This window comes from Biomphalaria glabrata, chromosome 10, assembly GCF_947242115.1.
Source record: "Biomphalaria glabrata chromosome 10, xgBioGlab47.1, whole genome shotgun sequence".
In the NCBI taxonomy this organism is placed as follows: domain Eukaryota; kingdom Metazoa; phylum Mollusca; class Gastropoda; family Planorbidae; genus Biomphalaria; species Biomphalaria glabrata.
Genome location: NC_074720.1, coordinates 34,389,014 through 34,404,278, shown reverse-complemented (window position 1 = coordinate 34,404,278; position 15,265 = coordinate 34,389,014). Strand labels below are relative to the sequence as shown.

Below are 15,265 nucleotides of genomic sequence, written 5' to 3'. Positions count from 1 at the left end.
CTAAAGAATAATCTAAGAACATTCCTCATTAGAATAGGTTTGATGAAGTATAACAGAGGTTTAAGAAGAACGATAATCAAGTCAGAAGCAAGAAGGACAGAACTAGTGTAAGATGCCAGAACTGTGAAGTGAGCAGCCATCTGAGATAGAACTGTACAAATAAAACTGTACGAGAAGATCAATCCAACAGACATCGTACAAACCCAAGTCAGTTGCTGATTGCTTAAACGAAGAGCATGTGAATATTGCTGTACTGTGATGAACCTGTGTATCTCTGAAGAAGCTCTGGAAAAAGATGCTTGAAAATGTAAAACTCAGCCAGTGAAGCACGAACTCGTTAGAATGCTGATGAATTTTCTCGACAAGAGTGCCCAATGTCGTCATCTGAAGGTCGATGTTTCCATACCAAGATTGATGAAAACATTTGTGAGGAACTGCTGAAAAATGAGGTTTGGCTCCCATTCTTCTATGGAAAGAAGATGGACAACTGCCAGATTGAAAGAACATCTCTGAGAAGGGGGCAACCACCAAAGCTTCCTTCTTGATCGTCGATCGGTTTCTTCAGTATCGTGGTGAAATGGAATCTGTTCGGGACGAACAGATCTAAGAAGGGGGCAGTGTTACAAATGAACAGTGATAGGTAGAGGTCAACGTATGACCCCGGCGAGATGACACAGCAGCTGGTGTTCCCTGGAATCTACATGTACAAACAAAGACAGGATGTGACGTGTCCTCACGTGTTGTTCCAGGGGACGAACAGATCTAAGTAGGGGGACAGTTACTAATGAATAGTGACAGATAGAGGTCACAACTTGTGACCCCGGCAAGATGACACTGCAGCCGATGTTTTCTGGAATCTTCATGTATAAACAAAGACAGGATGTGACGTTTCCTCACGTGTTATTTCAGAGAATACTAGCCGTGTTTGTGCAACTTTGGAGGATAGATTAGGGACTCTATATAAGCTAGAGAGTTAATGTTAAAGTCAGTCGTATGGAGTCGTGAGTGAGCCGTTACAGTCGATACAGACGATGTAAGACGTGTGCGGCCCTAGTGGAAGAGAAATGTGTACGACTCGATGCAAGTTAACTAGGGTAGAGTTAACTGGAGTGGACTACTGTCGTTAAAGTCTATACAGCGAACTACAGTGGACTTGAGCCGTTACAGTCGATACAGTCGATGTAAGACGTGTGCGGCTCTGATTCGATAGACTTGAGGACGACTTGGTTCAGCTTTGGGAGACCTGGAGCGACACTGGGAAGTGTGTCGTTGGTCTGTTCTGTGGAATACGACTCGGTGCAAGTTGAGAAGAGATGAATTGCAACGAAGTGAAGAGATGAATTGCACGAAGTATAGCTAACTGTAAACTGACAGATATTGTACAGTCTTCTACACTACATGTTACAGTGACGAATTGTTAGAGTTAATAGTCATTAAAGTTATATGAAACTGAAAGTTTAGTCGTCAAGTTCTTTGCAGTGTTTTTATTTGTGTGCCTACTAATACATTTAGCCAGAAGATTCAGAAATACGTAACAATATTATAACAAGAAAGTTGATGATATATACGACTTTGAGCCATGGGTGGCAGCTTGCACACCCGCCTACAAAAAATCCTACGGCTTTCGTGAGAGACCTCCAGCTGTCTCGTTCTTAGGCCGCATGCAACCAGATGCTCTCTTCTATGTCAGCCAAGGAAAGTTGACACCTAAGCTGGTCTTTGAAGCGTTTCCGTGGGGCGCCTCTTTTACATTGACCATATATAAATAGGCCTATACCTATAATAAATATATGTTATATGTTGCTCACACCTTAGATCGATGATTTGGTGAGCTCTACATGGGGATATTAAATATACTATCATAAAATACTGTTACGAATCTCACTATCCAGGCTCTCTGCAAACTGCACCTTACACGACCAACTTAAAGAACTTGACAACTCAGGGCTCCAAAATAACGTAACACTTTAATAGTGGAATAAATAACAGCCAATACTGTACAATTGGCTACACGTACACTGTACAAATATCTCTCCGATAACACCGTTCCGCCGTATCAACTCTTGCACTGGCTTCTCCGTCTCGTTCCGGGCTTGCACTGGGTTCAACAGTTCAGGACTGACTTCACACACTAGGCTCGTTGTGTCGGACTCGATCACAGACCAAGATCAAGACGCCAGTCGTCTCAACTGTACTTGACAGTACTCCGCACTGAACCGTCGTAATGCTCGGTACAGAACCACACTGCTGAACTGTGCTGTAGTCGACCGTACTGTATTGAACCGGGCTCTGAACCCCTGCCGTGAACCGTCTTGACTGTGACACCTCCGCTCTTATATAGGGTCCCTACTGGCCTTCTCGAATCGGACAGAACGCCGCTCGACGTTTCTAGGTGGTCAGATGACTACAACTCTCGTGACGCTCCTGAGCTCTGTTCACGACGTCGATCCTTCCCGGACCGCCGTCGATCCTTCCCGAACCGCCGTGTTGACACTCGTCTCGGCTGACAGTCGTAACTCGTCACGGTTGACCGCTCGTCTAGCGCTAGGCTGGGGCGATTTGCGTCGGCTGACTACACACACACCACTACCCCCATTTGAGCCACCACCAGGTTTATAACAATACTTATATAATTAATTAGCTTAATGTGCCATTGAATCTACTCTTAAACTAATAGATCAATAATGTTTGGTGTATATATATACATATTGTTACAAATGAACAGTGACAAGTAGAGGTCAACGTGTGACCCCAGCGAGATGACACAGCAGCGGGTATTCTCTGGAATCTACGCGTATAAACAAAGACAGGATGCGACGTGTCCTTACGTATTGTTCCAGAAGGTACTAGCAATATGTCCAGTGACAGATAGAGGTCACTACTTGTGACCCCGGCAAGATGACACTGCAGCGGGTGTTTTCTGGAATCTGCATGCATAAACAAAGACAGGATGTGACGTTTCCTCGCGTGTTGTTCCAGAAGATACTAGCAGTGTTTGTGCAACCACCTGACAATGTGCAACTTTGGAGGAGCGATTAGGGACTCTATATAAGCCGGAGAGTTAATGTGAAAGTCAGTCGTGAGTGAGTCGTCGTTACTGTTGTCTACTGTGCGAGACAGTGGAAGAGAGATGTGTACGACTCGATGCAAGTTAACTAGGGTAGAGTTAACTGGAGTGGACTACTGTCGTTAAAGTCTATACAGCGAACTACAGTAGACTTGAGCCGTTACAGTCGATGTAAGACGTGTACGGCTCTGATTCGGTAGACTTGAGTACGACTTGGTTCAGCTTTGGGAGACCTGGAGCGACACTGGAAAGTGTTTCGTTGGTCTGTTCTGTGGAATACGGCTCGATGCAAGCTGAGAAGAGATGAATTGCAACGAAGTGAAGAGATGAATTGCAACGAACTTGAACGAAGTATAGCAAATTGTAAACTGACAGATATTGTACAGTCTTCTACGCTACATGTTACAGTGACGAATTGTTAGAGTTAATAGTCAATAAAGTTATATGAAGCTGAAAGTTGAATCGTCAAGTTCTTTGCAGTGTTTTTATTTGTGTGTCTACTAGTACATTTAGCCAGAAGATTCAGAAATACGTAACAATATCTACAAATGAAAACTGTAAAAGACCTATATATGCATACAATTTCGCATTCGCTTTTCTTATAACATTATAATTTTGTTAGTTTCTAATACACTATATCAGTAATACGCGGGTAATAGATCAAGATATATGGTTAGTGAAAAAAAAGTATGAAAATCGTATTATAATTATGAATTTAATGTTGGGGTTAGGGTTCTTTTTCATTACATTCTTAATACCCTCCCGGACCTCACTTTGACAGTCTACAGCGCCCCTTTAGGTCCTCAGCTGCTTAGGAAAGCGCGAGCGAAATTGTCGTCTAGGGGGCGCCACTAAAAAAAGTTTTACCCCGAAACAAGAAAACGGGAAAACCCAGTATGAAAAAAAAACAACAGGTGAGGGAACTAGACAGACCTACAATGGCTGCATTACCTACAACTCACTGTACAAGTACAAGGCCACATGTATCTACACTCGTCACTATTCTACAAATGACAAAAGAATCTTAATAAGTAGTCTAGAGCTAGATTTAGAATTTAGATTAAAGTATTTAAAGGTGGTAGATCTAGTTATTGGTTCAAAAGTTATGACTTAATCATTTATGTAGATTATCTATATAGACAATACTATTATAGAGTAGTTTATGCTATTCGGACACTATAGGCATAGGCTATAGGCCCAAATTTGAAAGTTTGACTTTGACAGCGCATTATTTTACAATGGTTTGACATAGAAAAGAAAATGACGTATCAAAAATCTTCTTTAGTTAAAGGAGAATAAGGATGACTACTTATATTTGTACCCCTAACCTATATTTGTTATTATATTTAAGGTCAAAGAGGCCATGTGTTTTCATTTAATTCGGACACATTTGACCCACATTATATGATTCCGGACACCATAATTTATTTTGGACAGTCTCTATATTTAGGCATCAATAAACTCAGATTTTAATTCTATATTAACATTATTTAAATTTTAAGATCCCCAGGCATAGCCCCTCACATGAAATCATTACGATGTTTTCAAACTATGCATAAAAACGAACACAAAAAATAAAAATATGAACACACTTATTCTACCAAAATTAGGTCACTGGGATAGTGATTTCTGCACCGACTTTTAGACTTATTTTATGTTTGTTTATTTTATGTGTGTTGAATGTTTGGGGTTTGCATGATTAGATGTGTGTTGAATGTTTGTGTTTTTTGTTTGTTTATTAATTTAATAAATTTCGAATACAGATGATCTTTTGTAGTATAATAGGCCCCTACAGGTTACGATAGCCATTCTTGCCTAACTGAATCCTCTATATTCTCTCTATATAATTTATGAATCTAGATCTATCTAGTAGGTCTAGATCTAGGCATTTAACTTCATTCAATGTACCAAGCTCACTCCAAACATTTGCCCATTTATTCTCTATTAAAAAAACAACAACAAACGAACAAATATAATATAAGATCATTTTTATTGATGTCCAAAACTGGCAGTCCGAAATAAATTTTGGTAAGAAAATCGTAATTTAATTCGGACACCGTATTAATTTTTTTTTTGTATGGAATTAGAAAACTTGGCTTATGAATCAAATAATTTAGCTCCAAAAACAGAATAAATATTGCCGGGCTCATTAGTATAGACTTAGCCAATCAAAAAATATAGTCTTAACTCTAGGAAGAGGTAAAGTCGTCCGCGTAACATAGGAAAAAACAACAACCTTACATAAAAAGACAGCTAAATGGAAGGGAATTTTGTCAAAATCATTGGAAAATAGACAAGCACATTATACAGTGCACTAGTTTTATAATACATATTAAAATAATTATTTAATGACCACAAAAAACAGCGAATGTCCGAATTCATGTAATGTCCGAATTAAATAAACTAGTACTATAGATCTAGAAGTCTAGATCTAGATTTTAAGTTTTGTAACACAACTTTGCAGTGCAGTTGAACTAAATCTAGTTTAGATGTAGCCATACTACTCACACATAGAATCTTTAGAAATCTTTTATTAAAGAATAGACTATACCTTTTTCTCGACAGTCGCAGAGTTCTGATGTCACACAGTACAAGTAGGCCTACAATTATAGAGACTCCAAGTAAACTACAATCTAAATGTTGTGACTCTCTGATTCATCTAACATTCAAGTACTAGTCTATATCTAGATTTCTCTAGATTGTAGTACTAACAATGGTGGGAAAAAGGCTGGAATTTCCTAGAAATGAAACTTAATTACTGTAATAATCCAATGCAATCATCAATCATGTATTGCAGATGCAGCCAAGTCTCAACACATGACTTGAAATTATAATAGGCTTAGCAAATAGCCAACAGTGAAAATATCACCTTTAAATAGTTCTATTTTGATATGAAATTACATCTGTTGGAAAAACTATGATACTGATACAGAAAATGACAATTGTCACTTAATGGTTGTTATAATCAACTGTTGAAATGAATTAATTAAATTAGAACATTTAACTGTACATTTTTTGGCATTACCGGTACCTAAAAAAAAAATCTATGCTTGTGAATAAAAATGTCATCTTACCAGAGAAATAATTTAGAACCTTGAATTTCATTTTGGAAGAGAATAGGTTCTACTACTTCAGTAGTGATTGTAGGGAATTTAGGTAGATCTAAAAGTCAGCTTTTTTTTTCTTTTGAAATAAAAATAGCAACACTTTATAACAATCAATAGTTATTCTACTTGAAACAATTTTCAGAATGGCAAATACAAAGATTGCTGTTTACTTTGTAAATGCCAACATAAAATGTAAACATTTTGAACTGACAAGTGGACTACTGTGTCAAGAAGTACTAAAGGAATGTTTAGAGCACATTAGTCTTAAAGTTGTTGATAATAATGCTGAAATTTCAGCTACAAAGTATCTACATATGTTTGGTTTGCTATTATTAAATAGTTTAGCAGAAGAACAGGTTTGGCTACCAAACAATCATATCTTTGATAGAAACAAAGATCAAGGACAAATTTATCAGTTCAGAGTTCGTTTTTATCCTCACAATAAGAGGGTTAATTTTTTTAAATTGCAATCACCTGACGATGTGGTGTTTGAATATCTGTTTTTACAAATTATGAATGACTTTCTGATGGGAAAATTAGGAGGAAGTGATAAAATTGATGATACTAACGTGTTAAAACTGATTACTATTTCGTTTCTGATGCCTCAGTCATTGCCCTTCAAATCTTCTAGCACAGTTGATGTGCATTTATCTAACCAGAGCATACACTATTTCAACATCGGGAACAAAGTATCTAATTTTATAATTAAGCGTTTCAGCACGTGGTGGATTGATTCATTTTGGATTTGCAGAACGGTGAAAACAGAAATTCAAAAGATGAAACGGGAGAAGAAGCTTTTAGCTTATTATAAGCAGATGTTTTTCACTGAAGTAATGACACATGAGCCTTACTATTGGATAGAAAAATACAAGGCAACTTATAATGATGGTAACAAAAAAACAGAAGTGACACTGACTGTCAACTTTTATGAGCTTAATAACAAACCTTCTTTGTATTTTGGTGAAGTAAGTATATCCAAATATATTTTCAACTTTAAATTATTAAAGACCCTAATCCATTAAACTTGTAATAGCGTTTATCCTCAGTATTGAATTATTAAAGCTAATGGGGCACACTTTATCATTGAATTCTTTAACTTTTTAAAGTTTCAGAAAATCAGTTCTTCTTTTGTCATTGTAAATATCAGTAAGATGTAATTATCTTCATTTTTTGAAGGAACATCTCTAGGCTACTTTATTTATTAGATAAACTTTATTGTTTAGTCTGTGAACAAAAAAGTATATTGCAGCATTGGGTATAAGTGTTCTGTACTAATAATTTAGATTAATTTTAAAATTATCCTTTAATGAAAAGCTGGAATAAAGAACACCTTACAATTGGATCCAAAAAACAAGAAATTTTTTTTTTTAAATACTTTAAAAAAAACGCTTATATTAAGCATAGTTGTATCAATTAGTTTGGATCAGTCATGTAATTAAATTTGTAATAGAACTAGACCAGGGGCAGGCAACCTTTTTGTATCGACGGTAGCATGAAAAAAATTGGGAAAAGAAGGGCTGCATATATATATCAGGTGTGCCTGATATATATATATATATACTCTAGAACTAGCTTCACCTTTCAGCAAAGGAAAATGGCAAAATCTGTTTTCACTTGCTTGCCGGAAGAAATGGGAAAGCTTTGAAAAGATTTTATTTCATGTGCAAGCAACCCATTGCAATACTTTTGATGAAAACCATGAAGTCTGTCTTCCACTCTTCATTAGAAATATTAGTAATAAAGTCACAATCAATGTCCTTCAAGGAACAAAACAATATCTTTCTTGAGATTCCATGTTCTTCTCAATATCTTACTCATGCTAAGTCAGCGGGTAATACTGTGGTACAGAACAGCGGAAAAATTTGTTTCCCTATCATCTAGTACGTTTCGGAAATGCCTGTAGTTTAGATCCCTAGCTCTGATAAGTTTGATCAATGAGATTGTTGGGTTAATAATATGTTTGATATTCAATGTAATTTTGTGCAAACTTTGCTGTTAAGATTTTATGGTTGGAATATAGTTCTATAATTTATTTAGATAAGATTTAGAAATCTGTATTTCTCAGTCAAAGATCGAGCTCCATCAGTAGTTACACTTTCAGTCTTGTCTCAAGCCAACCCAAGACTTTCAACACAGTTCTTTATAGCAATGTTTAAACACTGACAGAATGTTTCATAAAACTGCCAATAAGAATAATTTTTGTTTACTATAAACTTATTATAATAACATTTAGAGACAATATTTATTTAGACTCTTCATTATAAGTGAGAGGAAGGAGATGTTTCAATAATTTATGTTTATTTTTAGAATTCTTTATTTTTAATACATTTGCATTTTTTTATGTCTAATCTGTGGGCACACCTGATTTTTTTTAGATGTTCGCGGGCCACATAAAATACTCCGTGGGCCATAATTTGCCCACCCTTGATGTAGACTAACAATAATAAAGAATTTATAAAAATAAAATTTAAAAAGGGGCAACGACCTGAATTTGAACTCATTGCTCAAGCCTTCTCAGGCTTCTCAAGCCAACAGTGACCACTCTCCTAGTGGAGAGCTTATGAACATGGAAGATTGGATAGTTATCTATTGTTTCTATAGTCTCATCCTATTTTTCAAGTTGTGTTCACTAATACTCAGTGTTCACTAATACTCAGACTACAATCTATAAAGGACTAATTCAGCCTATACCACCACTTCAATCAAGTACAAATTATTTCCCTTGTTTGAGATACCAAATAAAATAATTAATTATCAGTAGTTAATTAACTAATTGGTTAATTTTTTTATTATTATTATTGATTCTTGTGTTGTGAGGTAAAAAAAATTAATTATACAAAATTTGATCCGAGATTGGGTGTGGGAGAAATAAAGTGTGCAAAACTTTTTACCAGACAGTGTGACAGGTGGGGAAATGTGACGTGTGTTTGGCGCGTTTTATGTCTAGGGGATGATTATTTTTAAAGCTATCACACCCCCACTTATCAGCATATGAATCGGGAGCAGACACGCAACGAGACAAAGCAATGAAAGATAGATACAAAAGTTAAAAATGAAGAATATTTATTTACATAAATATACATGTAAGAATAAAAAGGGGGAGGGTCTGCTTCTATCTCTAAATAATACTAGCTTTAATCATCACTCTTGCATTTAATAAGAGAGTAGTATGTCACTTTGTCCTCTGACTTAGCTGGTTGTCCTGTTGATGTCGCAGCTGGCTGTGTCCTGGCTTGAGGTTCCGCAGCTGGAGGTGGCGCTCTAGCGGATAGAGGGACGCCGGTGATATAGTTCTTGTGGAGTCTCAATCCCCAAAATCTAATATCTGTAGTGGGCACAGTAGGGCGGGTGGCCGGCTACCGTGGGCACAAGGTTACTGCGGGCAGAGCTGATCTGCCGTGGGCAGCGTAGTTGACAGGATATGTCTAGTGAGTTGCAGAGGGTTGGCGTAGCTATGACATCTCACACAGATCTGAATCTATAGGGACGTCGCACCTAATAGCTTGACAGGTGGGCTGTCGAATAGGCGGGCAATGCCGATAGCGCCAAGTAATAGAGTTGAGTAGATCTCAGTAGGCAAGTGCAGTGCTGAATAGCACTAAGCACATAAATAGGCAGGTAAATAATCCGATAAATAGATCGTTGATTCAATAAATAAATAGGCAGGTAAGTAGGCAGTAGATGATTTTCGATAGCAAATACAGTGCTGAATAGCACTAAGCACCTAAATAGGCAGACACCTGAGGGAGGCTGCGGATAAATAAAGACAAGTTAGGACATGTCTCTCATGCATCTTATCGATGCCCTTGACTGAGGTGCATTCGTCAGATTGGTAAAATTGCTTTAGAGCACAGTGGGGAGATGATGACAAATGGGATTTGAAAAATAGATGGCCGATAGTAGCAATATACAAATGTACATAAAAGGGGAAATAATAATATAAAAATGTACATAGAAGGGGAGATAATAATCTCACATAAACAACACAGGTGGATAGAGAAAGAGAGGGGGGGGAAATGGGCGATGGTCAGCGACCCAGACGATTTGTTTACATATGACCGTGGGTCGAGAACAATGGAGCGCGCTTGAATGGAGAGGGTATCCGTTCAAGCGGCGCAACTCTCATTAGAGTAAAATGAGTAAAGGGGAGATAATTCAATACAGGGGAGATAACTCATATCTCCTTTCTAAGCGCAGTATTAGTGCGATAGTAGAATTATCAAGGCTGTCAACCGAGATAAAGGAAATAAAATAAGGTGTACAAATATATACATGGTTGCATCAATGATCAATTGAGCAACGTAGCATTAATAGATTAATGCAATTCAGAAATACATACATAGGACATGTCTATGTTCTCTACTTACGCCAGTGAGAAATACACAATGCACTAATTAAATATAAGTGAAATAATAAAATACACATGATAATATCCAGTGGAAATAGCACAAAAGTAATTAAGATGGAACTTGTGATTAAGTTCGGCTTACCACCAGGTATTCCTCTAGGAGGGAGAATAAATGATATAGTCCAGACTCGATAGCTCAGCTCGAATGAGAAAGAGAGAGTCTGACTTGATTTAATTTACCTTATATACAAAGGCCTGGAAAATGTGAGCGGAAACAGGAAATGTCCTAGGCTTAGAATTATCTTACACGTGGGTGAAGTCCGACAAGGGATGGGATTCGCACATTGGGAGGTCAATGGGCGTGTTGGTCCTCGTGGTCTCCTAGATCAAAGAGAGACATAGGAGAAAAAGGGGGGGGGAGGGGTGACTTGCATTCCACACAAGGTGGTGTCCACTGCGGGTGTCAGACATCCTGCCGATAAGATCAAAGTCTGTGCGTATCTTTGCCCCGGTCAAGGGAAGATAGCTCGAAAGACGTGGCCTTGCTATCTCCAATGTGGTCAACTAAGTCTAGCCTGGAGCGGAAAAGGTGTGGCGGGTGAATAATTTAGGGGTAGGATGGGGAAATAATTAAAATAAAATAAATAAATAATGAAAAATAATAATTAATGCTGTGATAATTTAGAGTGACTCTGACAGCGAGTTTTTGACTTGTCACAGACAGACAGAGTGAGTTTATAAAAGCTTTGTAACAACTTTATTTTTTGGATATTATATTGACAGAATTATGTGATGAAAACTTTTTGCCTTTTAGAAATATTCACAGACCTTTTCTGTTTCAAAGGTTATGAAGTATCGCTTAGATGAATTTAATGACATCAAAATTGAGTGCTATAATCTTTTAGAAATATTCACAGACCTTTTCTGTTTCAAAGGTTATGATGTATAGCTTAGATGAACTTATTGACATCAAAATTGAGTGCTATAATCTTGATGGAGCACCTCCTAAGACTGTTTTGATCAGTCCAAGAAATGGAGCAACAATGGTAAGTTGTTTATACATATATAAAAGGCATTATACCTACTCACTGACTTTTTCATCACTAATTCTCCCTCTTATGGGGGATGAACAAGAAAAATAATTTTACCTAGTTATTGCTTCCAGTGTAATGTACTTGGAAGAACTAAGCAGTTTTATATGAAGTAAAGTCAAGCATCAGCTTTCCTAAATTGATGTATATACATATTTTTTTGTTCCAAAAAGTTTTAAAGGCTAAATGCCAATGTTTAATTGCATAAAAAAGAAAGCTTTTTTAAAAAAATAATTGACTAGCACTTTAGCTCATTATTGTAGATCTCTGTGTATGTGTGTATAGTCAATATTATTAGCACCCATTTTTTTTTAAAGTTTGGAATAAACACCTCTGATATAAATAGTAACACCATTGTATTCATTAAGTTTAAAAAGTTAAATGCAAATGTTTAATACAATTATTACACAGATTAGCTTGAAGTACTTGTTCTTATGATTCTATGTTTGTTTAAGGATGAGAATGTAAAAGTGAAGTCTATTTCCTTTTTTTTTTATTGCAAAGTAAACACTGTAAAAAAAACAAACAATTCAATATTTCCTTTATTTTTCAAAGTTATTAAACAGCTGTATGGACAAAATATGTGTGTTTGGTAATTAAATTACTCAAATGTGAATCTGAACTTTATTATGCCCAGAGTTTTTTATGTGAAACCATAGACTATTAAGTATGTATGTAGGCTTCTTGTTGATTTTTGTATGTAATTTTTTTTTTTAAATATTCATTTATTGCCACATACAGAGCCTGGAGTTTGCTGCTAAAGGCGCAGCAGAATCATTTGTTTCAATGCTACAAGGATTTGTTATGTTATTTGTTAGTTATGACTTCTGCTTTAAAAGCTGTGAGTTTCAAACTATGGACATGAAACTTAGGAGCCAGCTGCAGAGTTTTGGCTACTTGAGGTAATTAGTCTTTTGAACTTTTTGTTATGGTAGATAGAAGGATACTGAATTCCTTTTTATCCATTTTCTGATTGGAGGATTAATTTAGGCAACTGGAAGGAAGTCTGTTTTTCTTTTGCTCATTGCCTGCCTTTGTGCTAAGTTCCTTTTTTATATGGGGTGTTAATTTACCTTTACCTATCCCTTAGTCAGTTGGACCGTTGGGGCACCAGGCAAGACTTTTTGACCGTCTTTCTCCATTCCTCCCATTTTTTTCCTTGTTTAGAACCTCTCTCAATGGCAGGCCCGTCCATTCTTTAATGTTGTCCTCCCATCGCTTTTTCTGTCTGCCTATTCTTCTTTTTCCTGGCACTGTTCCCTAAAGGAAGGTCTTTGCGAGCCCCGTAGATCTTGTAATGTGGCCATAGGTTTTAAGCTTTCGTCTTTTTACAATAGTTGTGTTTATAGACTCAATAACTAAAAAGTATAATACCATATTTTTTTGCATATAACCAGCATACGTGTATAACCTGCACACACATATACTCCGTGCAAATTAAAAAAAAAAAAAAAGTAAAAAACAAAATTGTACAACCTTCATGTGCAAACCGTGAAGCTAGCAGTACATATTGTTGTTGCTCATCATACATCTGTCCCTTGAGTCGCAATTGTGCTCCAGTTGTTGTTCCAACAAGTGATACATAGAGTGGAACAGGCATGTGAAATACGAGCCTACGGTTGTATCTGTAGTATGTAGTTGCGACAGAAAGTTTTTGACTCAGTTATCTGTTGATGGTGGAGAAAGATTTGCTTCAGCTGAACTGAGTCCTACAATTGGCCTGATTGTGCATCTGCAGCATTGGTATTATATGAGGTTTATAATGAGATGTTCTTAAAGCTTTCTGATGATATTGCACTACCATCCAGCTTATGTTAATGAGTAAAATCAATTTTCTACACACAGCACTTTTGTATACCCTGCACAGATGACTTTACTGACTTTTACAATAAGGTTTGTAAGTTTTGTTGGTGATGGTAAAAGGGTAATCTAGAAGTTTGAGGGTGTTCTTTTAATTGAAAAAAATCTTGATAACTTTCTTAAGGATTTTTTTTTCACAAATTAAAGTCCCAGTAGGTCTTTGTTTCTTAGGTGCTTAATGACAGAATTAAGGATTTCTGTATATGTCATCTACATTTATGGTTCAAACTGAAATTCTACTAAGGTACTACCTTCCAACCACTGATGATTTTTTTTCCATTGTACCAATCATTTTCATTTTTGTTTTGTTTACTATAAATTTATCTTTGCAAAAGTTTTTAAGTTTGTTTTTTTTTTTTTTTTTTTTACAAATCTTTAGGGTCTGACTTAAGCCAGGGCAAACTTTGGAGAGCAGTATATTTGTAAACCTTTATATCTAGGGAGAAAAGCACACTACTTGACTGAAGATTATTTGTTAATACTATTTTACCATATTGGCAAAGTTACATTTGCTTAGGTCATCCATTTGTTAATTGTGCTTTATGTTATGCAAAGTTTTCTTAACCTTTTCATTTCCATGTTTTAGAAATTCGCTAGACTATAGTATTATGTGTGAGTTGATTCTCATTATTAAAAAAAAAATTAATTAATACGTGAAATTTGTAAAGATGATATAATCAAGCATTTTATATAGGTAAGTCTGTTAGTAGATAGAATTTTAAAATATGGCAACCAGGCATCATCAATGCATTTTTTCATTGTTAAACTTTTGGTCATTAGATAATTACTTTTGAGGGGAAAAAAAAAATCCACATCAAATTTTTTTCTTTTATGGTATTTAAAAAAACTTCTTCCTTCAAAGTTTTCATTTATCAGCAATACACTTTGACCAAACAAATTATTTCTTTCCATTCCAGTCCAAATAATTATTGCTTTGAAAATTGGGAAGGCTGGTGAAAGGGAATATATAAAACAGTTACATTCTTCTGTTACATTAAACGTGATTGAAAAGACCTTTAAAAAACATTCTAAATATATTTTTACAATGCAGTCTGTCTGGTAAAAAAAACATTCTAAATATATTTTTACAATGCAGTCTGTCTGGTAAAAAGGTTATAACAACGTTATTTCTCCCACACCTATTGTTGGATCAAGTTGGAAATTTTCACAATTATTCATTGGCAAAGACAATACATGAATCAATACAAAAAATTAATTAGTCATTTACTTACTGGTAATTAATTATTTTGGTGTTACCAACAAAGGAAATTAATCCTTCAGTATTCACAGATATGGTCTAAACATGTAAAGTTTTGTCCCCTAAGATATTTGTACAGTACTCAGGTGCTACAAGAAAAAACTGGGATTTAGCAGGTCCATAAACCACTAGAGTGTTTTTGATTTTTTCATTTTCATATTAACTGCATTGCATGTTACTGACTGTGTGTACTTTGTTGTTCGTTTTGTTTTTATAAATTGTTGTGAACACATTCACTTAAGTATGTAGTTTGTGAAAAAAAAAGACATCTATATACTTTTTACATTTCTCCCTATGCTCATTCTCTGATCAAGTTGAAACTTACAATTTTATTGTACCTAACAAACTATGAATCAATTAAGAAATTAGTCAATTAATTATTGTTTTTTTTTTTTTTAAGTATTTTTATATTTTGTTTGTTTAATTAGGTAGAGATTAATTTTAAAGAGCTTAAAGAGCATTGATGATGAAATACTTTTATAGCTTTTACTAGTAGGCTTACATTTTGTTTTAGAATGGAAGCCTGTTGTTGTT

General features: G+C 35.7%; 1 protein-coding gene across 3 annotated transcripts in view; it reads left to right on the top strand.

Moving 5' to 3' along the window:
* The first annotated feature begins 3,973 nt into the window (after positions 1 to 3,973).
* LOC106079296 (tyrosine-protein kinase JAK2-like) overlaps positions 3,974 to 15,265 on the top strand; it is a 38,125-nt gene continuing 26,833 nt past the window's right edge. The window contains exons 1-4 of one of the 3 annotated variants that reach the window (XM_056043387.1): positions 3,974 to 4,098; positions 5,633 to 7,139; positions 11,458 to 11,568; positions 12,355 to 12,515. In XM_056043387.1, the coding sequence (XP_055899362.1) occupies positions 6,318 to 7,139; positions 11,458 to 11,568; positions 12,355 to 12,515 (1,094 nt within the window). In that variant the 5' untranslated portion in view covers positions 3,974 to 4,098; positions 5,633 to 6,317. Of the gene's footprint in view, positions 4,143 to 5,632; positions 7,140 to 11,457; positions 11,569 to 12,354; positions 12,516 to 15,265 lie in introns of all 3 variants that reach the window. The other 2 variants (XM_056043388.1, XM_056043389.1) reach the window with 2 other exon arrangements.